This window comes from Tachysurus vachellii, chromosome 7, assembly GCF_030014155.1.
Source record: "Tachysurus vachellii isolate PV-2020 chromosome 7, HZAU_Pvac_v1, whole genome shotgun sequence".
Taxonomy (NCBI): domain Eukaryota; kingdom Metazoa; phylum Chordata; class Actinopteri; order Siluriformes; family Bagridae; genus Tachysurus; species Tachysurus vachellii.
In genome coordinates this window covers 10,104,039-10,127,768 of record NC_083466.1, presented here as the reverse complement: position 1 = coordinate 10,127,768, position 23,730 = coordinate 10,104,039, and the positions used below count along the sequence as shown (strand labels likewise).

Sequence of the window (23,730 nt, the reverse complement as noted above, 5' to 3'; positions counted from 1 at the left end):
ATGCTGATCTGCGGCATGTGACAATATTCCCCACTTGTGCAGAAAGCACACTCAGATGGAGCACTTGTGGCAGGGATGCAAAGATATTTTTTGCCAGGTTGGCCACACGTGGAAAATTAGCCTCGTGCTGCCTCCACCATTCCAGGGGGTTTGTCTCACCATCCACTTCAACCGTTTGTAAATAGCTGTTCAGTTCTATTTCAATGGACTCTCTTTCTGATTGGGGGACAGCTTACTCGTGATAGCATGGCTAACGGTTACATTCGTGTGACAGTTTGCAAATCACATTTGTCTGCTTTGTCAGCCTTTGTAAACCCGAACCACGTCCATACCACTGATGTCGCGCCTCGTTTCACAACAAGTTCCTCCTCCTGCTCGGGATTGGTTTGTGGGATTTCTTTATCAGCATGCATGTCTTTCTCCATGTTTTTCTTCTTATCTACGCTTATGTGCCGCTTCTCAATCGTTCTCAGATTCAGGCGTGCTACATGTGAGGTTAATCACGCCCACTAATTTACATTTCACGGTATGCACGGAATAGAAAAACCTGTAAAGGTAGACATTTTATTCCGCGGAAACGGAATATACCGTCATACCGCCCAGTCCTACGACAGGCCTATGTTTTCAGCAAACTAATCCCATTAATGTTGCACTGTAACAACAATTACATCACATTCAACTGATGCAAAATTGTGACACTACTTAATATATTAAAGCATATCATAGTGATTATTATATGGACACTGTTTTGGAGATCATCACACCCATATTGTACTTGGTTGAGGAGGCTTGGCATGTTGTCTGCATTCCAAATCATCCCAAAGTGTTCAGTGGGGTTGAGGTCAGTGCTCTGCAGATGACACTCAGTTTCTTCCACACTGACCCTGTTAATCCAGGTCTTAATGGACTTTGCTTTGTGCTTAGGGACACTGTCATGCCTAAAGAGGTTTTAGCCTCTTAGTGGCAGGGGCGGTAAACTGTAATGCTACAGCAGACAAAAACAGCTGTGTACTTTATGGCAGCAGATGGGGAAAGATACTTTTAGCCATATATTGTATTTGGTCAGCTAGACACCTTCTTTCAATGCCTTATAATTGTCCAGGACAGGAGGCTAAAAGATGTCAAAGAAAATATGCACATCCACTCACTCACTTTCTACCGCTTATCCGAACTACCTCGGGTCACGGGGAGCCTGTGCCTATCTCAGGCATCATCGGGCATCAAGGCAGGATACACCCTGGACGGAGTGCCAACCCATCACATGGCACACACACACTCTCATTCACTCACGCACTCACACACTACGGACAATTTTCCAGAGATGCCAATCAACCTACCATGCATGTCTTTGGACCGGGGGAGGAAACCGGAGTACCCGGAGGAAACCCCCGAGGCTCGGGGAGAACATGCAAACTCCACACACACAAGGTGGAGGCGGGAATCGAACCCCCAACCCTCGAGGTGTGAGGCAAACGTGCTAATCACTAAGCCACTGTATGCACATCCAAAATATGTTAAATAAATAAATAAATAAATATTGTGCGTGAATACTTGACATTTTGCAGAACTTATTCAGACTAACAAAGCTGGGTGTGTTTACATGTGGGCTGAGTCAAATGTGGGCTCTTCACATTTGTTGACTTTGTAAACCAAGACCTATCCATCTGGTGCACTACAGCCAGTAAAAGGGGTGAAATCCCTTTTATCAGGACAAGCAGGGAGCTGGAAAAACACCAAGATTATATCAAGGCGATAAATCAGTGCCACAAGACCTTCAACAAAGACTCTGACTTTAATTAACGTCAACTTTTACGCACATCACTCCATATGAACACACACACACACACACACACACACACACACACACACACACACACACACACCTGAAGTACAGAGAAAAAGATGTGTGTCTGTGTGTCAGGAGATCAGGAAACACAAAGGCACAGTTACTTGAATCCCCAACACTTTAAAATGCGCATTTCCTTTTGCTTTCTGGATTTTTGGCCTCTGTTCCAGCGCGCTAACCGAAAGCTTTGAAAAGTTTCTTAATGATTTGCAGATGTTTGACCCGTAGCTGAGCGCTCCATTGGGGTTTGGTAATGTAATCCCGAGCCGCGCCGAGCCAAATAACCATCTCCCCAAATCCCTTCAACCTTCGCGCACTTGGCAGCTTCAGAAGTCATGTGGTCTTTCCAGTATGGCGTAGGTGCAGTGCCGAGAAATTGCACGACAGTGTTGCCAGTTGCACTATTATCCATCGAAAACTTCTACACTTGATGTGCTACCGCGGGATTTAAAAAAAAAACGATTATTGTACTATATACACACACACACACTTTAAAAAAAAAGGTAAAAAGTTAAATAAGTTTAAAATTCAAAAATAAATGAAGCCACTGCATCTGTTTTTGAGTGACTGCATCACTTATTTATGGTCAGTGGGCCTGTTAGTGCTTTATTATAAGTGAGTACAGACTGTCAGTTAAGAGAATATTAAAGACTGCAATTTATCCTACAAATATACATTATATGACCAATAGTATATGCACACCTGACCATCAGAGCCATATGTGGTTCCTCCTTAAACTGTTGCAGCAATGGAAGCACACATTATGTATGTGCACGCTCGCCTCACACCACGAGGGTTGGGGGTTCGTTTCCCGGCTCCGCCTTGTGTGTGTGGAGTTTGCATGTTCTTCCCGTGCCTCGGGGGTTTCCTCCGGATACTCCGGTTTCCTCCCCCGGTCCAAAGACATGCATGGTAGGTAGGTTGATTGGCATCTCCGTGACCTCAACCCCACTGAAATTCTTTGGGATGATATTGAAACATAGCTGCACAGCAGGCGTTCTCTCTCAACATTAATGCCCAGTCTCTTACATCCATGTGGCTGAATAAGGGCCTCACAGGCATGTTCCAAAGTCTAGTAGAAAGGGGAACAATTCAGTATTAGTGCACATGCTTTTATAATGGGATACACAGTACTCAGATGTACACATACTTTTGGCCATACAGTTTATCTTATGTGCAAGTGATCCAATCCAGATAGGCCCTTTTCACTTAGATTTACAATGGCCAGGAAGTAGGACTTGAATTGAAGCTGGAACTATTTTTGGTGCTGCTGTTATATAACATTAATCAGCACCTCCAACCATCATTTCAAACCATTTCACTCACCAACTACAGTTCAGTAACCCTTCACTTGTAGCTGTAATGAATGAAGTAAAGTTTGACATTTCTCCTGATCTCATTTTCACTGTTAACAATGTACTACTCTTTGGCAAAGCTATAGTTATAGTTTAAGACAATATCTACAATAAGGATTAATGTGTGGATTTATTAAACAATGCTGCCCATTTATTTGGTTTTAATGATTATTGAGCCTGTTTGCAGAATTGTTTGTTGTTGATGTTTATATTTGTACAGACCTGGCAACCCAGGCGCAGTACCACAGCGAGGAGACTCAGTTCGGTAACGCAGTAACAGTAACGCAGTGAGATACGTGATCAACTTTGCAAACACTTTGGACGTTTCTGTGAAAAGTGAGTCGATACAAATATTGTTTCTGTTTCGGCTGAATATTATATAGAGACAGAAACCAGAAGAGTTTTTTTTTTCTTTGCTGAATCTTTGTGTCGTGTCGAGCGCGATGAAAGGTGGGTTACATTTTACACACATGACTGTAGAACATTTATTCTGTATTTGTTTATGTGTGTGTGTGTGTGTGTGTGTGTGTGCGTGTGTGTTTGTGCATGTGTGTGTATGTATGTATGTGTGTGTGTGTGTGTTTGTGAATGTGTGCGTGTGTGTGTGTGTGCGTGTGTGTTTGTGCATGTGTGTGTATGTATGTATGTATGTGTGTGTGTGTGTTTGTGAATGTGTGCGTGTGTGCGTGTGTGTTTGTGCATGTGTGTGTATGTATGTATGTGTGTGTGTGTGTTTGTGAATGTGTGTGTGTGTGTGTGTGCGTGTGTGTTTGTGCATGTGTGTGTATGTATGTATGTGTGTGTGTGTTTGTGAATGCGTGTGTGTGTGTGTGTGTGTGTGTGTGTGTGTGTGTGTATGCGCGCGCGTGGCGCCTGTTCAACATCTGGTTGAAATTGACAGCTCATCGTGTGATGTTTTCTTATTTAGACACAGTAGGGAGATATTTCCAGTAGCACTGAAAAACAAATGTTATCAAATTGTGGCACACACACATTGTGAAATCACTGTTTTGACAGTGTTCATAACATGGATTGTTATTTATCATCTCTCTCTCTCTCTCTCTCTCTCTCTCTCTCTCTCTCTCTCTCTCTCTCTGTATCTGTTTCTCTCTCTCTCTCTCTCTCTCTCTCTCTCTCTCTCTCTCTCTCTCTCTCTCTCTCTCTCTCTCTCTCAGACGAGTTTGCTGAAGAAGAGGATGTCCAGTCGTTTGGATACAAGAGATTTGGTAAGAGCTCATCCTTCATGGATACGTTAGAGCTTTGGCTCAATGGAATAAATCAAATAAATATCTTAAATATATTGAAAACACACATAAAGTCACGAGCAATCACTATGCAGTCGGTTTTGTTTGAAAAGCTTTTTGATTAAAACTAGCCATGCGTCTTTCAAAAACAACACAGACACCAACAGCTCATCTGTCTAACCAAAAACATCTGACAGCTCAAATTTTACGATTTTTGAAAAACACTACAAAAAAAAAACATCGGAGCAAATGAAAATATATCGAGAATATAGTCAAGTTTATCAAGAAGCAAAATGATCTGCCAGTAGAACAAGAAAATGTTTAGTCTGAAAGCTAGATAGGTTTAATAATCTTGGTCTGTTGAAATCTTATAATAGGAAATTCTAGATCAATCTGACTATATATCTCTGACAGGATATTTTCACTTAGGAAGCTGTCAGTTTTTGCAGTTCAATAGATGTGTTTAATAGGAGTCAGAATTCTCTGAGGTTTTAAAATAAGTTTTCTGTCTTTTCACTTCTGGATAATTTACTTGTTTGTGGTTGAGATATAAAGAAATTGAATGGGACAGTATATACTTTTCTATGAAAAAAAAAAACAATAAACAACTTAAGTGTTGAATGTAACAAACAGCTTTAATACACAAAGATTCTACAAGAAGTGAATGGCTGAAACACCGTTATAGACCCCTGAAGTATACCCATGAAAAGAGCCAGCAATCAGCTTGTTCATGATTTAAGTCTTATATCTGATATATTGTTAAATATTGAAAAAAAAATAAAAAATGAAGGTCTCGTTTCTCTTCTATGCAGAGATTAAATAAATAGGTGAATAATGATTGTGGATCTGATTGCAGGTTTTCAGGAGGGAACTCAGTGTACTAAGTGTAAGAGTGATTGGACACTGAAGGCTGCTATAGGTCTGCTCTACGTTCTGCTCAGCTTCCTCACCATTGCTGTTGCCATACTGGGTTACAAAGGTACCATATATACATATAGTGTGTATTTCTTGCTTTCTGGTAATCTGGAACTCTGTCAGTAGTGATCTTAAAGTCTTTGGCTCCTCTAAGTTGTTTTGTATTTTGTTTGGGAGGATTGTTCCACTTTTATTGGCATGTTTATATTAGTTCATGTTCCAATTGTTTGTGTGTGCAAATGAGGTCATGTTTTTCTGTGGGGTCTTATTCCAGCCAACAATAAGGACTCAGAGCTGTTTGAATGCCATGGATACAGAAGTGGGTTTGCTTGTTTTGTGGTGGCTGTAACCACAAAAAATATATGTGTGTGTGTGTGTGTGTGTGTGTATATATATATATGTATGTGTGTGTGCATATATATATGTATAGATGATACTTTTTTTAAATTTTTTTTTACATGCATGATACATTACAACTACATTCAAGGGTGACCCTGCAAGGACAAGACAGATGTTAGTAATCAACACCACCACTTAACTGTATCTGTAAACCTTTTTCTCAGTTCTTTTAGTTTCCAGATGTTCCCATATTCTTTAACGGTTTGGCTAGTGACTGTTATTGTGTGTGTGGCTGTGTGTGTGCATGAGAGAGAGAGAAAGACGGGAGAGAGAGAGAGAGAGAGAGAGAGAGAGAGAGAGAGAGAGAGAGAGAGAACTTATAGTTGGAGCAAAGATCAAGACTATTAGTACTGTTCTAACTTGGCCCTTTCTCATTCTCGGTATAATGTAGTGTTGAAGCTAGGCTAAACACTATCTGAAACTTTTTTGAGTGCAGTTGTGCATGTTTCTATTTTTGTGCTATTTTATGGGGAATATTTTATTGGGGAATATGGAATATTTTATTTTATGGGGACACATATCTGTATTACAAATTTTACAAAGATCTTAATTATAAACTGATGTAGCACTAGTTATATTTCTGCATAGACACTCTATTGTTTAGTGTAACCAATATTGGCTTATAAGAATTAAACTGGTTTAAAACAAGTAACCAGATGTGATTTGTGTCATAGTGTAGTGACGTGACATACGGCTAAGTATGGTGACCCATACTCAGAATTTGTTCTTTGCGTTTAACCCATCCAAAGTGCACACACACAGCAGTGAACACACACACACTGTGAACACACACCTGGAGCAGTGTAATGAAACTATATAAACAGTTGTGAATCTACACCTCCTGATCACTGTATCAATAATATATAAATGTTTTAAGATGATAGGTGAATTGAATTTGTAATTGAATGTTTCTAATAGTGGTTCAGAAAATGGATGGTGTTACTAAGGGAATACACAATTATGAGGACAAAATCAGTGCCATGGAGACAGATGTAAGAAAGATAGGTAAGTTCCAATGTAATTCCAACTACATACAGAATTTTAAATGAGAAGGTTATGTAATCTAATCAATATTTCTATTTTTTATTTGTCACCTTCTTTCTAAATATCCTCTCACTTCACTCTTATTTATTGGTTCTATTTCTATACTCTTCTATTTATTCCTTATGCCCTGTCTCAGATGCGTCTGGTATGAAGCTTAAGAACACTTCCAATGAGCTGCAGATGTTTCGTTCTGGGTTATCAGCATTGCGTCAAAAGCTAGCTGCAGCCTCAGACTCCGTCAACAGCAACGCAGCTGTCCTGCAGCACATCCGAACCTCATCACAAGATGTGCTTTCACTGCAGGAATATTTGCACTCACAGTTAAATGCGCATGCTAGAACTCTGCATTCTGCTAATGCTACGCTGTATTCTGTGGCTGCAAACACACCTGTGCTGCAGCAGGACACGGCACGGCTTCAGCACAACCTACAGACACACATCAACGCACAGCGCATGGTGAAGCTGTCCATCGACCGTCTCAACTTCACTCAAATGCAGCAGGACGCTGTCACAACTGCACTGCAGCGTACAATGGAAGTAGCGGATATGAATACACAGAGTGTCTTTGGTGACGTGCTAACACTGCGGCGGGAGACACAGCTAGTAGGCAGCATTGAGGACTGGATTAGGGAAAAGATCCTGAATTTGGAAAAAGCTGAATTTAATGCCTCGACACACATTCTCATCACTACACAGGGGCTGGGTGAGATGAACTCGCAGCTAGCTAGCATCTCCAGTCAAATTTTAAACATTAGCACACTCATCGATGGTAATGCTGCAAACCTGAGGGAGCTACAGGAACAGCAACAGTCTTATGGCAGTCGAACAAGTGCTCGCTTTGATAGAATGGAGGAAAGGCTGGATTCAGCAGAAGAAAATGTTAATAGGGTCACAGGGAACGTGAGCTATACTACTTGGATGCTGGGTGGAGTAAACGGAGCGCTAGGTGCTTTACGGAGCTGCTCGGACACAGTTGGACAACATTCGGATCTCCTGTTGATTTTAAATAGGAGTCTGGCTGAGACACAGGAAGATGGGTCTGCTCTAAAGTCCCAACAGGATTATCTATCAGCTCGGCTAGACAAAGAAGTCAGCAGTCTTTCCATTATCATGGAAGAAATGAAGCTTGTGGACAGCAAACACTCCCAGCTCATCACCAATTTTACAGTATTGCAGGGTATGAAATTATGATGACTAGACATTCATACACTGTCATAGCTTAGACCTTATAGTTTATTTCACCACAAAATTTTGGGTAGATAAAAACTATACATGCAAAATAATCATATACAGTTCCCCTCGAAATTATTGAAATGGCAAGGCCGGTACTTTTGTTTTTGTTATACAATAAAAACATTTAGTTTGAGATCAGAAGATCAGAATTTTAGCTTCATTTCCTGATATTCCTGCTAACCTGGCACTACTGGAAGTATAGAAATAAACAGTCTGTCTGGGTACTCCCGACTTTCTCACTAGTCCAGAGACGTGCATTTTCGGCTGATTGGCATCTCTGAGTTGTCCATTGCGTGTGTATGGGTGGGTGAGTGTGTGTCCCATTGTATTGTGTTAAGGTTGACTCTCACCTGGTTTGTAGGAACAATCCCCAGCTCCCAAAGGATAGGCTCTAAGTTTGCCCCAACCCTGTGTATGATAAGTGGAATAGAAAATGGATGGAAAGTTGGATGGAGCACTGAATATTTGTTGGGGTATACCTTGCTTGCAATAACTGCATCAATCCAGTGACCCACTGACATCACCAATCTGTTCTTCTTTTGTGTTGCTTTTCCAGGCTTTACTGCAGCTTCTTTAATTTTTTTAAGGGCTTTTTCACTTTACCGTATTTTCCGGACTATAAGCCGTAACTTTTTTCCCACGCTTTGAACCTTGCGGCTTAAACAATGACATGGCTAATATACTGTATGGATTTTTCCAGCTTTCCAATTTTTTTTTTTCAAAAAAATAAAAACACATTCTGTGACTTCAGTGGTTGACTTCAGTGGTTTCAGTGCACAGGAGGAGGAAGATAGTGATCAGTGACTTTCTTGGTAGGCTACTGTTTACTGCTAATTTTTTATTTTTTGTTACAAGCAGTGTTTCGTTAAAGCCTATTTATTTTTGTTACAAGCCGTGTTTCGTTAAAGCCTGTGTAAAGTTAATTTGTTTCAATGTACCTGTAGGCACCTGCGGCCTATAGACATAATTAAGCCTTATAGACAGGCTTATTTATGTTCAAAATAATACTTTTTTTTTAAATTCAGTGGGTGTGGCTTATATTCTTATATTCAATAGTCCGGAAATTACGGTAGTCTCTTCTTCAGGAGGGTTAGGGTAAGTTGATTGACTTGGCCAGTCTGAAACCTTCCACTTTTTTCCTTTTTTTTTGGAGGAATGTGATTACTGCCCTGTGAAGGTTGTTGGTGATCTTTCTCACTAATTTTTGGGTTTTCCTTATTAGCTCTTACAATGTATCTGTCAACAACTGCTGTTGTTTCCTTTGGCTGATCTATTCTGTTTCTGGTTCTAAATATACCAGTTTCTGTATTTTTCAGGACATTCCAGATTGTTGTATTGTCTATGCCCAATGCTTTTGCAATGCCTCTGAGAGATTTGCTTTCTTTTTCTGGCTTCAATATTGCTTGCTTTTTTCCCCAGAGACAGCTCTTTAGTCTTTACGATGATTTATAATTTTTAACAAATGCGGCCTTCACATGTGAAACCAAGGGTTCAAACCGAATGTAGACATTCGAATCTATTAATTGTTTAAACAATCAATCTTGCAGGACCCATGTGGGCAAAAAGAAACACCTGTTAGTCATATGTTCCAGTATTTTAATTGCTTGAAAGGAGTTGAGTAAACTGATAAATTGAGTAACACACATATATTTAAACATTTTTTCTTTAATTTAATATTTTATTCATCTTTTAATCTCAAACCCAAATGTCTTCAGTGTATAGCAAAAACAAAAGTCTTGATCTTGTTGTTCCAGTACTTTCGGAGGGGACTGTACCCTATATGTCAATTGGTGATTGCCAAAAGTATAAGTAGAATTTATTTTAAAGTAACTCATTTGTAATCTTTTCATCCACAATACAACTGATTACTATGTACTAATTTATTATTTATAATGTATAGATTCTATAGGAAGGCATTTACAGAATGAATTCTTAGTTGGGGGGCACGGTGGCTTAGTGGTTAGCACGTTCGCCTCACACCTCCAGGGTCGGGGTTCGATTCCCGCCTCCACCTTGTGTGTGTGGAGTTTGCATGTTCTCCCCGTGCCTCGGGGGTTTCCTCCGGGTACTCTGGTTTCCTCCCCCAGTCCAAAGACATGCATGGTAGGTTGATTGGCATCTCTGGAAAATTGTCCCTAGTGTGTGAGTGCGTGAGTGAATGAGAGTGTGTGCCCTGCGATGGGTTGGCACTCCGTCCAGGGTGTATCCTGCCTTGATGCCCGATGACGCCTGAGATAGGCACAGGCTCCCTGTGACCCGAGGTAGTTCGGATAAGCGGTAGAAGATGAATGAATGAATGAATGAATTCTTAGTTGGAGTTGCATCTTAATTGGAAATGAGAAATAACATATGGTTTAAATTTAGTGTGAATTGGAAGATTATTCTTATGACCATAGTCCTATAAATTGGTGGAGATCTACCAGGCCACCTATGTGGCTGGGGTAGAATGACCAGAGAAGATGAGCATTCATCTTTTATTGGCTACCCACATAGGGTCACAGTCTCGATAATTTTATTCATGAAAACAGGAGTACATGACTAGTTGTGAAGGAGTCTGATGGTACTCCACTTAGAAGTTAACTATAGAACAACAGTTCTTTTAACCTTCTGGACAACCAGTTCAATACTTCTTTGTTTTTTTAGGCCCTCCTGGTCCAAGGGGTCGCCGTGGTGAAAAAGGCCCAGCAGGTGCAGTTGGTCCTCCTGGTCAGAAGGGGGAGAGGGGTGATAAAGGAGAAGTGGGTGTTCTAGGCACTCAGGGAGAAAAAGGAAGCGCTGGACCTCCTGGTATTCCAGGTATCCCAGGTATGCAAGGGCCTCGTGGTAACCCAGGACCAAAAGGCTCACGAGGGTCAGGAGGGCGTGCAGGACCCCAAGGCACAAAAGGAGAGCCTGGCACACCTGGCCTGCCAGGCAGAGATGGGATGCCAGGGCCCGAGGGTTTTCAAGGACCATCGGGTAGTCGTGGACCAGTTGGTCCTTTAGGGGACCCAGGAGACATGGGACCACCAGGACCTATGGGACCTCCAGGACCACCAGGGTTGCCAGGCAGAGCAGCACCAGTGCCAACATTACCTGCCCTACCAGATGATGCATCACTTCTAATTGCTACAAAATCTCTGCTAGGTGAGACACATTACAAATGGGCAGCATGTTTCCAAGACTTAGGAAAGAGATTTTGACATTCATTTAACAAGATGGAAATTGGTGCACCAACTATATCTACTACATGGGTTTTAATCAGTGGGTACAATTACATAATCACATATTGTCCAGATGTAAATCTTGGATTAGACCCCAGAAGTCCTGCATATTACTGCTATTGTATAATGTATTTGGTGTGATTTTTATGTATTTATTTATTGGCTCTTAGTTCCAGTGAAGGGAAATTGCATTGCTACAGCATATAAATATATTCTATACATTTGTATGCTTCCAATTTTGTGAATAAATAATTTAGGAAAGGGTCCAGGCAATTGAGGAAGCCCTGTAGACATCCTTTTTAACTATTTCTGGGATTAAACTGAAGTCCAAGTTTTCTGTTCCTTTGGCTAAATGAATTTCCTATTATTATTATTATTATCACTTAGTGTTATTAAGAATGTTTTGTATTATTGAACAATTTTTGCTATAGTTAGGTTGCTGTAAACTCTTTCCAAGCGTTTACAAAATATTTGTAAAATTATTTTGTTAACGTTTAGGGAGATTTTACAGTGACCTAACTGTAGCTGAAAAACTACAAGCACGTTGAAGACAGAATTAGTACTTACTTTTTCATGTGATTGGATAAGCAGACATAATTACACACGACGCATTGCAATCATAGGCACACAAAAACACCCAGGCAATCTGCTACGTCCTTTCAAATTAAACATCTTAGAGACAATCAGTTTACACGGTGCTCTCAAGAAGGGTGGTGTAAATAGTCTCTGATGTAAATATACTCTACCCACATCTGAGCTATGTGTGTATGTGTTATATAGGTGGAGTTGGCTGCCCTGCTGGCTGGGTAAGGTTCAAAACCAGCTGTTACTTCTTCTCTACTGAAAAGCTCAATTTTGACAACGCTGTTCAAAAGTGCAATGGCATGTCTTCGTCCATGGTCATCATCAACGATAATGAAGAACAGGTAAGAGGAGAACTCAAAGTTGGTGAAAGATATTGTTTTAAAATACTGGTTTCAATTCTTACAGATTCAAATAAATTTACCTTGTGTAAGCAAATAAATCAGCACTGTATGTAGGAGATATTATATGGTCATCGGTGCAGTATGTTACAGTAAAGGTTTATCGTCGTATTACATCATCAGGGCTGGTTACATCATCACACAGTTGCTAGAGGCTATTTCTGGTTGGGATTGACAGATCGACAAAATGAGAATGTTTGGCGTTGGGTCGATGGCTCAGAGCCTACTTTCAAGTAAGTATATCTGTGCATGTTTGTGTGAGCATTGTGTTTTGCTGGGATGTAGCCTTAAGTTACAATCCCACATACAGCAAGTCATCGGTCTCTTTACTAGAACTGGTTGCCCATAGTATAACATTTAATTGGGTGGCATTCTACTTGACAACAAATCAGTTTTCTTGCCGCTAAAATGAAATATTCTGGAGGGAGACTGTATATAAAATTCATGCCGGACGCTCCCACATCTAACCACTATGTTGGCCATGGCACTGGAATTTCCTAGCTCTCATTGAAAATAAGCTGTTAGTTGCAGTATAAGTGTAACATTAGGAGGTGGGCTACATTGTATTTGTGTTTGTGTGTGCATGTAGAAACTGGAGGCCTGGTCAGCCTGATAACTGGAGCCATGGACATGAGGAAGGTGAGGACTGCGCAGGCCTTGTTTATGGGGGCATGTGGAACGACTTCTACTGTGATGACCAGCTCGGTTTCATCTGCAAGAGAGCAGTAAACAGCTGAAATCTGTAACAATGGAACACTGAACAGATAACTATGGTCAAATGACCTCACAGCTTGTGTCAGAGACAGAAGACTCTCTTTGACAAGTAGACGGGATACAGGTACAAACAATGAGGAAAGACCATGTAGTAGAAGTTGTATGCTGCAGTGTTTGGTGCGAGATGAATTGTTGGACACTCAGTTCATAACCATCAATGAGCCATTAACATTCAGCTGTGAGTTAAAACAGGTGCAAATTAGATGTGCATCTCAATACTCTATGGAATTTTCTTCTATTATATGTATATAATTTTGAACAGTTTTATTACATATTTTTTCTTGCATTTTTCAATGAATCCTAATCTGCCATTTCTTTATATATGCTCCTCTTCCCCCGCACATACCTATAAAGATCTACCTATAAATAAATACAGAAATAATACAACAAAGGATGTAATATATATAGACTTCATCCCTATCATGTTTGTTCAACTAGAATTCAGCAGTTATTATTGACGTGATAAATAAGAAAGTCATTAAAAAAAATTGTACACCATAAGTGCATTGTCATAGTCATGTTTATTGTTTCATCGTTTTTACTTATTCCATACGCTTATTAACGACGGATCTTCAATACACTTAAAAACTTTCAGTGCACTTATTTGAATGAACATATATTCATTTTCTTAAGTATTCACATTTTTTAATTTCATTCCACTTCTTTTTCCTAATCGTTGTCTATAACTCCTCTTCCTTTAATCCACAGCTGCACAGAAGAATGAAAGTATGTAACAGTAGCACCTTATAGAGAGAGACACTACTCAACTAAAAAAAAAAAAAAAAAAAAATGTTACTTAAAAAAACAACACAAACAATATAAGAAGCCACTCCATGTCATCATTTTCAGGCTATTTTTTTTTTGACCTCCAGACCTAATCATCACAGTTCTTGGAGCCATTTCAGTCAGAATAAGAGTGAAAATGGCTTAGAGTATGCAGTAAAGTTGTGCAATAATTCTAATTATAATCTAATATTTCGCTCACAGTAATTTTGTAAAATGAATTTAAGACCATGTACTATGTTAGCTATGAATTCGGGCGGTCTCGTACATCAAATCATATACTGGTGCAATCCTGTTATAACACGTTGTTATAATTGGTTGTAAGGTATTAGATGAACTCTATGACGTAAGTAAGGTTATAATGAGAAATAACACTGGTAGCTCAAATTTGTCTTCCAAGCATAACCTAAATGGCATTTATGTAAATTGGGTTTGTTGATCGAGTGCTTTTATTTCATGTTACCTGTTATTTAGGTTCTGTGAGGTTCATAGATTGTAGTGAGATCCTGATTTTGTCTTACTGAGTTGGAATCTTTTAGCAAAAACAATTCATTTCTAACATTGAAATAGAAAACACTTTGTATCGTCTGATTTAGTGCTTACTAGATCTGTAATAGATGTCAACATAGATGTTAGCCTTACTTAGAATAAACCAAAACATAACATGACACCAAGCTATGAAGACTGACAGAGCTAGTCAGGGTTCAGTACAGATTTATTGCCTCACTCTTTATAATATACTGTATTTGATTTCCTAAGAATCTGAAATCAAAGTGAGATCATGCTGACCTGTCGGTTAGCGGTTTTATTTCTGTTTATCCCTGAACAATTCTCACCAAATGTGAATGACCGGTTATTGACGTAAACATTTAAGAAACACAGAGTCATAGTGCAGTCGAAGTATTCAAAAAGATTTCAAACATTTGCAACATTTTCCCCCTTCATCCTGACACCATGCTCATGTATATACATTTTAAATAAAAGCATCTAAAGAGCAAATTCTGATAAAAAGAATCTGGTAAAAATATATTGAAATTTATACCATAGCCTGATTGAATTCTCAATTCTGATTGGTCAGAAAGGGTTGATTTCCGTTCTCTAACAACACAACTCGGTAGTGTAGTGGTGGCTGCAAGCCAAGGCACAGGATTATATTAATGTGCTTGTTGTTATATAATGTTTTATAACAGCAGCTCGTTTACAGGGATTGTTTAATTGATGCTCCACCTAATCAATGACTCAATGATTCAATTGTAATTAACAGACCAACTCATTATTTAACCAAGAAAAATGGATAATCGATACGGCAAACCTTATCTTACATTTGTGAGAGAAATCTCTGGTGTCTTCTGGAGCACTTTGCAACATTTGAACTTTGTACTTTCTGGTTCTCAGTTTTTTCTTTTGTGTCATTCAAGTAATGAATAAGAAAATAGAAAGCCTGATGACGGTATGGCTGTTCATGGCGATTACGAACAGGAACTATCCTGCTTTGTACAACATTAAACATTCTTAAAGTGTTTTAATTACCACAATAAATTTAATCAATGGATGTAGAGATTAACGAGAACGAGAAATATAGCACTTATGGTGTTAATGGTATTATGCCACCTACACATTAATTGTATTCCTCTAACACCATGTTTTATGATGTTTCATTCCTTACATAACACACCAGGTTTGACTCATTTACAATACAGAGCCAACCCAATTATTTATTTATTTATTTATTGCCTGAATGTACAATGTTTCTCACGAGTGAAACGCTGTAAAATCAATTTCTAAAACTTAAGATATGCTTTTCTGCATTAACCTGTCATTATTGGAGCAGTTAAAAATACTTTCCTGGTGTTTCTTGAGTAAACATGCCAAGTCCAAACTTTCAAATGGCATTCAGAGTAATTAGCAATTTACAAATTCACCCTTTTTCTTCACCTTTTCTTCACTCTTGGCTACGTTCCAAATACGAATAAGGCTGAATCCAGTGAAAGGTGAAATTATATCCAAACTAAAGATTTAATCCAGAATGAGACTTAATCCACTAGAAACTAAAGAAGAGGATGTGAGAGAACTAAAGGTGTAATCCAGAATAGATGACGTTTAATCCAGTGAGAGTTCTTGTTGTGATGAACCTTCTTGTGACTTCTTTAAACTGACCATAATTTGGATGCGTTCGGGAATTCTGGGAGTATTTGCATCCAAGTGAAGCGCATCCAGTTCTTAATGACAGAAGAATGAGTGGCTGTAGTAGAGATTGGGTACTGGAGCATTTCCACTGGTTTACAATTTGTATGTTGGGTTACTGATCTTCCTGTCTGATATTATCTATTACAATCTTCTCTGTTGTTATACAGGTCTGAGCATAAATTGATTGCTGTGGTGGTTGGTACGGTATGCTATGTTTTCCTACTCGTCCTTCTCTACTATCACCTCCCCATGAAGCACCTTTCTCCTCTGACGCAGCATGTGGAAGTACAACTGGGGAAACACTAAAACAAACAGAATGAATTGATAAGCATTAAGATAACAAAAAAAAAAAAAACAACAAAAAAAAAAATCACTGAGTATGTGAATAGAAAATAAAAGAACAATCACAAACGTCTTGTGAATCTGAAATAGATTGGATGGACATCTAGGCCTAAAACTAGGCATTAAATAAATATTTAGCATTTTACAATTTAGTGCTTCGAGCAAATAGTCAATTCAGCTGTCTGGCTCCAAAATAGAAACCCCAAAACTTTACAATACCCCGTTTAAGAGTGTGGTTAAATTCTGTGTGTAGGACTTTAAAAGCTTAGTGACCAAATCCAGATGATGTCCAGGTTTCTAAACCACGTTAGTTTGACTTTTGCACTCCACAAACAAAGCAATGTTGCAGTCTACATATATCTAGCATAAACATACTAGCATACCATATCTTTTCATACGACAAACATATTGAGACAATGTTGTGATTTAAACATTGTGATGATAGAATGTTGATGCTTGATAAAGCTAAATCATTTACTTTAACTGAGAAATTAAGCGGCATATAAATAACACAAAAACACACAAATTCCAAGCTTTTTTTTCCAACAACTACAGCTGACTTCCGTTGTTAGCTTTTCTAATTTCAATTGAATTACTAGCTACAGCAGTATGACTGTGCATGGATGAACGATTCTTACGTGGGATGTAGGAGAGCATTACAATGATGAGGAAGTAGTAATAGTCGAAGGAGACGTTGTATTTGTTTGGGAGCCTTAAAGAGTACATGCCCGCTTTCCGAACATATGGCAGAGCAGCGTATATGGTCATCAGTTCACCGATCACACCCAAAGGATACATGATGATGAACATATTATATCTGAAAATCAGAGATAATAATAGAGATTTTAGTCAGATCACATTCAGAACAAATCTTCCACCTTCCATCTTTCTTGATCTTGAATGTGCAAAAATTTTAACCTATAGCTATTTTATATCTTCTTCTTACAGCACTGGAAATTTTTAAAAAAATCATATCTGTCATTCGGATAGAGAGCTACACTGAAGAACAGGTTCTGTGCCATAACGTGTAGAGAAATCTAAAGCCAGTAAATAAAGTAAAGTAGTATAATAATCAGCATTAACTGCTGCAATGCACAGATTAAACAATAATGTGTTGTTATTAAACAGTCTGGTTTTAAACTGAAACTTGATAAGCCGACTGTACCATTCGTTTTTTTTTTGTGTTTTTAAGGTTTGCTTTATTTACCAATGACTCAGTTCTTGTAGGTATAGCTAAGCTCTACAGGGTAGACAATTATTACATTCTACATTGCTATACAACATAGTAAAACATCAATAATTCAGAATTGATTTCAATTTCATTAGGAAATAAAAAGGACGATTTACGAGACTTTTAAATATCAAAACTTACTCTTGTCCATGGATAGTTGGTAGTGGTAGTGCATGTTAACTATAGCTCTCTATTTTTAGGTTGTATACGTTAAAGAATTTGTGGCATAGTTTGTGGCACAAGGTGAGTAAATAAGGTCTTGGGTATAAGGACAAAACCTTGTATGCATGTAGTGAATAGATGCTAATAGAGGACAGGCATACCAGTGCCCAAAACAGTCACTCTTAAAAACAGGGGCAGCTGAACATGAGGTCTATATATATATATATATTGTACTCTGTTTAAAGATCTGAAATGAACAAAAATAACTACATTGAGCTTACTTAACATGTATAGTGTGTGTACCTGGCCCATTTGATGAAGTAAGGCAGATGATTAAGCAAACTGAAAGTGTAGAATGAGTAGCGTGTAATCTCAGTGACTGTCCACACCAGCAAAAACAAGATCACACTCTCTTGATTCTGAACCTAAAAAAAGCAAAAAATAAAACAGCAATAGTAAGTAACGATTCCCTCTCTGAATAACACGCAGTAGCAAATTATAGTGTTGTTTGATTGTATTTCATTTCTAGGTATATCATTAGGCGGTGTTGTATACTGTACAGTAAAAGCCTTGTTTGCGACATCTTGTCTAAATTAATATTTGGTCCTGAAATATTTTACCCACAATGTGCTGGGGCGATTTTTTTCAACAACAAAGCATTCAAGTATTTGTTTTATTGAATATACTGTGTAATCAAAACTTGCCTTGATATACTATGTAATTAAATAGCCTAGATAAAAATTTGTACAGATTCAGTTAAGGGAATCTGCTGGCAAAGAACATGACAACAACAGTGTGTAATGCATTGATAATAACGATGTTACATAATTACACATTTAAATATATCTAATATTAATCTTGAGCTTTCTGTATTATATTAATCTTTATATTATTCTTTTTTATTAACCTTTTGTTTTATGTTTATGTTCTGTAAAGCTGCTTTGAGACAATGTCAACTGTTAAAAGCGCTATACAAATAAATTTGAATTGAACTGAATGTTGTTTCGGTATCCTTAAAAAATAGCACAAAATGTGAGCACAACATGACAACATTCAGTAACATACGACATTATTGACTAACGGTTAGGAGAAGGTCAGCAGTGTTCCAAAGGGTTGGTCCTTCTTTTGCAGTCTTGTAACAATACAAGACAAAAGCGCTGTCTTTTTATCAAGCTATAATACTGAGTATGTGAGTACTAGCCTCAAATAGATTCATTTGTTAATAACTGGACTGCATCGCAAATTACATTCTACATTCATAGCAGGTTTTCTTTGCCACAACAAAACTACTGAGTCCAAATTGACTGCTACAACTAAACTAATAGCTAATCAAAAGTGGAGCACCACTGGCAAGCTTTGTAAATGTATTACTGCATAACCTTGAAAACATGTTTCTTTACCTGTGGTAAATTTCACTTTCATACACAGATCTTTTAGTTAATTGTACATTGCCTTACCTGTCTGATACTATGTGCGATGAACCAAACCATAAATATTCGAGAGGATACTTGGACCCCAGTTACGATCACAGATGTCCGTACAATTCCTGCAAAACACGAAGACATATAACTATCTACTCCTTGATAACCGCATAATAAATATTCAAATGCTTGTGTTTTTTGGAAATTACATACCAATTGCACAGTGCCCAACCTGACATACAGGATGGAAACAAGACAGAGAAGAAGGAAACGATAGTGTGAAACAAAAACTTTAAGTCGAGCGAAACAAACATGGCTAGATGAAGGACAACAATTCTAGTGGACATTTCTGTCCCTAGAAGACTACAATGATCAACTGATAGTTGGTGAAAAGAAAGAATAAAAGAAAGACAGACAGAGAGAAAGACAGAGAGAATGAGGACGGTGACACTTACCTCCAGAAGAGCAAAGGTCTGGAAAAACTTAAGTATCCGTGCTATACTTCTGTACAAGCCCTTATGTGTGCCTTTCTGGAGATAGAAGCGAGTCATTGCAACAGCCAGAACTAGCCACCTAGAGAACATACATTACATTTAATAATCTTAATAAAGCACAATCTCTGCAAGATGTATGGACATTCACGACTCCCCTATATTACACATTAAAGCAGTCTTATTATAAAGTTATCCGAAACATTCTAAAAGAAACCGTGTATGCTTTAAATGGTATCTCATTATGTTCTTCCACTGGGATTAAGATTTAGATTATAATAAACCCAAGGTTGCTCACAGGATTGCATTTGACTGCACTAATTGTGCCAAAAAATTCATAATGTTACAGTTTTACATCAAGAACACACACACAGACACACACACAGACACACACACACACACACACACACCAGACAATTTAGAGATGCCAATCAGCCTGTAATGCATATCTCTGAACTGGGATGGAATCCATAATGAAAAAAAAAACCCTTAGATAACTGTTAAGCCCCATTTGTAAACTGATTTGTAATTATTAACCGTTTCCTATAGCTACATATTCTATATTAAGTAAGCACATGAGACATAAACAAATAAGATTCTACATTATTAGGTTTAAAGCCCTAAACAGTTTAGGTCCAGCATGTCTTGAAGCAGTGTATCCCATCTGACTATTTACTTCAGCTTAGGCTTCCTGCTATTGATACTATGGTTCAATTACATTTGAACCAGCAGAAGATATTCTTCTTACACCCCAACTAAACTTTGGAATATTGTTAGAGTAAATCTTCCTTTTATTTTTTTAGATTAAATTACCATAGAATTAAATTACCATTTTTTAGATTAAATCTTATTCATGGTCCCTGCAGCTTTTATCTTGTTACATACACTAAAGAGCCAAAAAGTCAGTCAACCCTTAACCATGACACTCGTTTGTGTTTTTGAACATTCCATTCCAGATTTTGTCCCATTACACTATTATAATAATCTCTACTCTTCTGGAAAGGCTTTCCACTAGATTTTAGAGCATGTGTAAGGTGCTAAGTTCTGGGGTTCAGTCAGTGTTTCAGGGGTTCAGTTTATCCTAAAGATGTCCAGTTGGGTTAAGATCAGGGCTTTGTGAAGGTCACTCAAGCAAACCATGTTTCCATGGACCTCATTTTGTGCAAAGGGAACAGCTTTGGGAGAAGGAAAACTTTAATCCTACGGAATACAGAGGCATTCTAGTCAACAGTGTGCTTACAACTTTGAGCAGGAACCACATAATGACATACTGATGGTTAGATGTCTGTATACTTTTGGCCATATAGTGTCTACAGTTTATGAGTAATAAATATAGACGAGTTTACTTTTAATGTTCAACTCGACCTTAATCTTTCCTAAATAACTAAATGCGAGATTTTTTTACTCATCATGAAAATTGCTATTAAATAATCCTCATATCATTTATTTCTGAGAGATACTAGAGAGAGAGGGAGGGAGAGAGAGAGAGAGAGAGAGAGAGAGAGGAGAGAGAAAAGAGAGAGAAGGAGAGTGTGTGTGTGTGTGTGTGTGAGTGAGAGAGAGAGGGACAGAGAGAGAAAAGAGAGAGAAGGAGAGTGTGTGTGTGTGTGTGTGTGTGTGAGAGAGAGAGAGAGAGAGAGAGAGAGAGACAGAGAGAGGAGAGAGAGAAAAGAGAGAGAAGGAGTGTGTGTGTGTGTGAGAGAGAGAGAGAGAGAGAGAGGGAGAGAGAGAGAGAGAGACTGAGAAAGAGAATGAGAGTGAGAGAGAGAGTGTGTGTGAGAGAGAGAGAAAGAGAGAGAATGAGAGACTGAGAGAGAGAGAATGAGAGAAGGAGAGAGAGAATGAGAGAAGGAGAGAGAGAGAATGAGAGAAGGAGAGAGAGAGAATGAGAGAAGGAGAGAGAGAGAATGAGAGAAGGAGAGAGAGAGAAGGAGAGTATGTGTGTGTGTGTGTGTGTGTGTGAGTGTGTGAGAGAGAGAGAGAGAGAGAGAGAGAGAGAGAGAGAGAGAATGAGAAAGAGAATGACAGTGAGAGAGAGAGTGTGTGAGAGAGAGAGAAAGAGAGAGAATGAGAGACAGAGAGAGAAAGAGAGAGAGACTGAGAGAGAGAATGAGAGAAGGAGAGAGAATGAGAGACTGAGAGAGAGAATGAGAGAAGGAGAGAGAATGAGAGACTGAGAGAGAGAATAAGAGAATGAGAGAAGGAGAGAGAATGAGAGACTGAGAGAGAGAATAAGAGAATGAGAGAAGGAGAGAGAGAGAGAGAGAGAGAGAGAGAGAGAGAACCAGGTATACACAGTGAGTATTTAATGCATATAGGCGTTAGTACTGAGTGAAGCTCCGGTGTCAGCGTGCGGCTAAACTTATCGCCCGCGCTGCACCGACGCTCGCGCAGCACCGGACACCGTATTTGGCAAGACAGCAGCGCTCCGACGGCCCCAATGAAAACCCCGGTTTATTCTCTCACTCTGCTTATTCGACAAAGTCAAACGCATCTGAATGACAGCCTTGCGACCCGTTCTGTCTCAGTTCACGTCTCTCTGTGGTACATTAAGGTTGACCATAAACGGTTACAGAGTTCGGAAACTATAAACAGCAACGCGAGCTTTCAGTGTCGGTGTAGCGGCTGCACCGAACAGGCTTTATAGGTAAATGTAACACTTTCAGTCGTCACATACCCGGCCGTCATGGCGATATTGTAGAACATGAGCCATGCTGTGGCAATAATACTCTTCGTCCGCTTTTTGTTGTTTGTTTCCTTTTCCTCGAGCGCTCCGTCCTCCTCTCCGGACGCCATGGCACCGGGGCGCGAGACCGACACCGAGTCACAGACAGGAACAGTGCACGAGCGCAGCTGTCAGTCATCGAAGAAGGGGCGTGTCCGTGCCTTTACATTCCAATAAAATAGACTTACTATGTTAAAATGCGAAATTGATTACAAACCATTAACGACTGAGATATCAGTAAACAGGACAATTTTTAAAAAAATATATATTTGAAAAGAAAACAAGGCCACTACAGTAAACTAAAGGACTGATCTATTAAAACTACTTTTCCCAGCATGCATAAAAGTGGGGTCAGTAGGTCATAACACTTGTGCATATTTTTTTGAGTCAACTGTTAGGCTAGAGCACAGCTGAGAACAACAAACCATTGACTCAACAACTATTGACTAGATCCCTTTGCTCATGAGCTCATGAAAAGGCATTGCAGTTCTGTATTGGATTATTCTATTAGGGACAATATATAATAAATAGGAAAAGAAATTGTACAATGCTATTAATCCACACTGTGTTTTCTGAATTATATAACTAAGGCATGTATGTTGCATGAACTGTGTGGATCAGGCTTGGTTGTAATTATCTGTGGTTTCAGACAAATGAACTTACAAGGAGCATTTTCATTGCACTAGATGGCAAATGTGATTGCCTGTGTAAGCTGATAAGCATTTGTAGGCCAGAGGCGGTGTCTGAGAAAGTACTTCACAGTAGCTTCTATAATTAGCCTCTACCAGGCACCCAGTAGAAATCAGAGTTAAGCAAAGACACCACCATATATAGTTCAGCCCACATAATCTTGATCCTGCTACATATACCCATACTGTACACATACAAGCTACAACCATCATGATGAGAAGTTTTAAACCTATAAAACTCAGGGGTCTTATAAAATAGCCCCAATCTTAATCTCTAAATATTAAACACTCAATAAAAATGTACAGACCCCTTCAAAGCATCATCATACACACAAGAAAGCTATAAATACACAACTCTTAAATCCCACAAAAGAAATAGCTTTATTCAGAGGCTAATAAGCATGGCAGTTTGATATCATACCATCAATGACCACATGATGGAGCTATACAACAAAAGCACAAAGATTATGTGAAAATCTGCACATGCCCTGAAACCATCATTCAATTACTGATCGAAGTGAAAGGTGAAACAGAACAATCAGATGTGAAGATGTTTAGATTTGCAAAGTAGCTTAAGATCCTGTTATGTATACATTTAATTTATTTAAACATAAACATTCTTGATAAGGATATAATTGAATGGACTGATGTGGTAGTGCAGTGTGTGTGTGTGTGCCCTGCGATGGGTTGGCACTCCATCCAG

At 38.8% G+C, this 23,730-nt stretch overlaps 2 protein-coding genes across 2 annotated transcripts; one reads left to right on the top strand and one right to left on the bottom strand.

Moving 5' to 3' along the window:
* The first annotated feature begins 3,439 nt into the window (after positions 1-3,439).
* LOC132848420 (collectin-12-like) lies at positions 3,440-13,505 on the top strand. Its single transcript, XM_060874106.1, has 9 exons — positions 3,440-3,651; positions 4,377-4,427; positions 5,302-5,424; positions 6,678-6,764; positions 6,940-7,980; positions 10,680-11,162; positions 12,020-12,165; positions 12,346-12,455; positions 12,812-13,505. The coding sequence occupies exons 1-9, from the start codon at positions 3,645-3,647 to the stop codon at positions 12,957-12,959; spliced, it is 2,196 nt and encodes a 731-aa protein (XP_060730089.1). The 5' UTR covers positions 3,440-3,644; the 3' UTR covers positions 12,960-13,505.
* On the bottom strand, positions 13,499-22,455 carry hacd1 (3-hydroxyacyl-CoA dehydratase 1). The gene is made up of 7 exons (XM_060874159.1): positions 22,291-22,455; positions 19,578-19,695; positions 19,336-19,354; positions 19,159-19,247; positions 18,005-18,126; positions 16,947-17,125; positions 13,499-16,268 (listed from the first exon to the last, which is right to left on the bottom strand). Exons 1-7 carry the CDS (start codon positions 22,407-22,409, stop codon positions 16,186-16,188), a joined length of 729 nt encoding a protein of 242 aa, XP_060730142.1. The 5' UTR covers positions 22,410-22,455; the 3' UTR covers positions 13,499-16,185.
* Positions 22,456-23,730: the final 1,275 nt, after the last annotated feature.

Coding starts and splice junctions, on each gene's coding strand:
- LOC132848420 (XM_060874106.1), top strand. Junction 5,425..6,677: donor TGCCATACTGGGTTACAAAG/GTACCATATATA, acceptor TGTTTCTAATAG/TGGTTCAGAAAATGGATGGT. Junction 7,981..10,679: donor CAATTTTACAGTATTGCAGG/GTATGAAATTAT, acceptor TTGTTTTTTTAG/GCCCTCCTGGTCCAAGGGGT.
- hacd1 (XM_060874159.1), bottom strand. CDS start 22,409: ATGGCGTCCGGAGAGGAGGACGGAGCGCTCGAGGAAAAGGAAACAAAC. Junction 18,127..19,158: donor TCGCACATAGTATCAGACAG/GTAAGGCAATGT, acceptor TGCTTTTTTTAG/GTTCAGAATCAAGAGAGTGT. Junction 16,269..16,946: donor AATGCTCTCCTACATCCCAC/GTAAGAATCGTT, acceptor TGTTTGTTTTAG/TGTTTCCCCAGTTGTACTTC.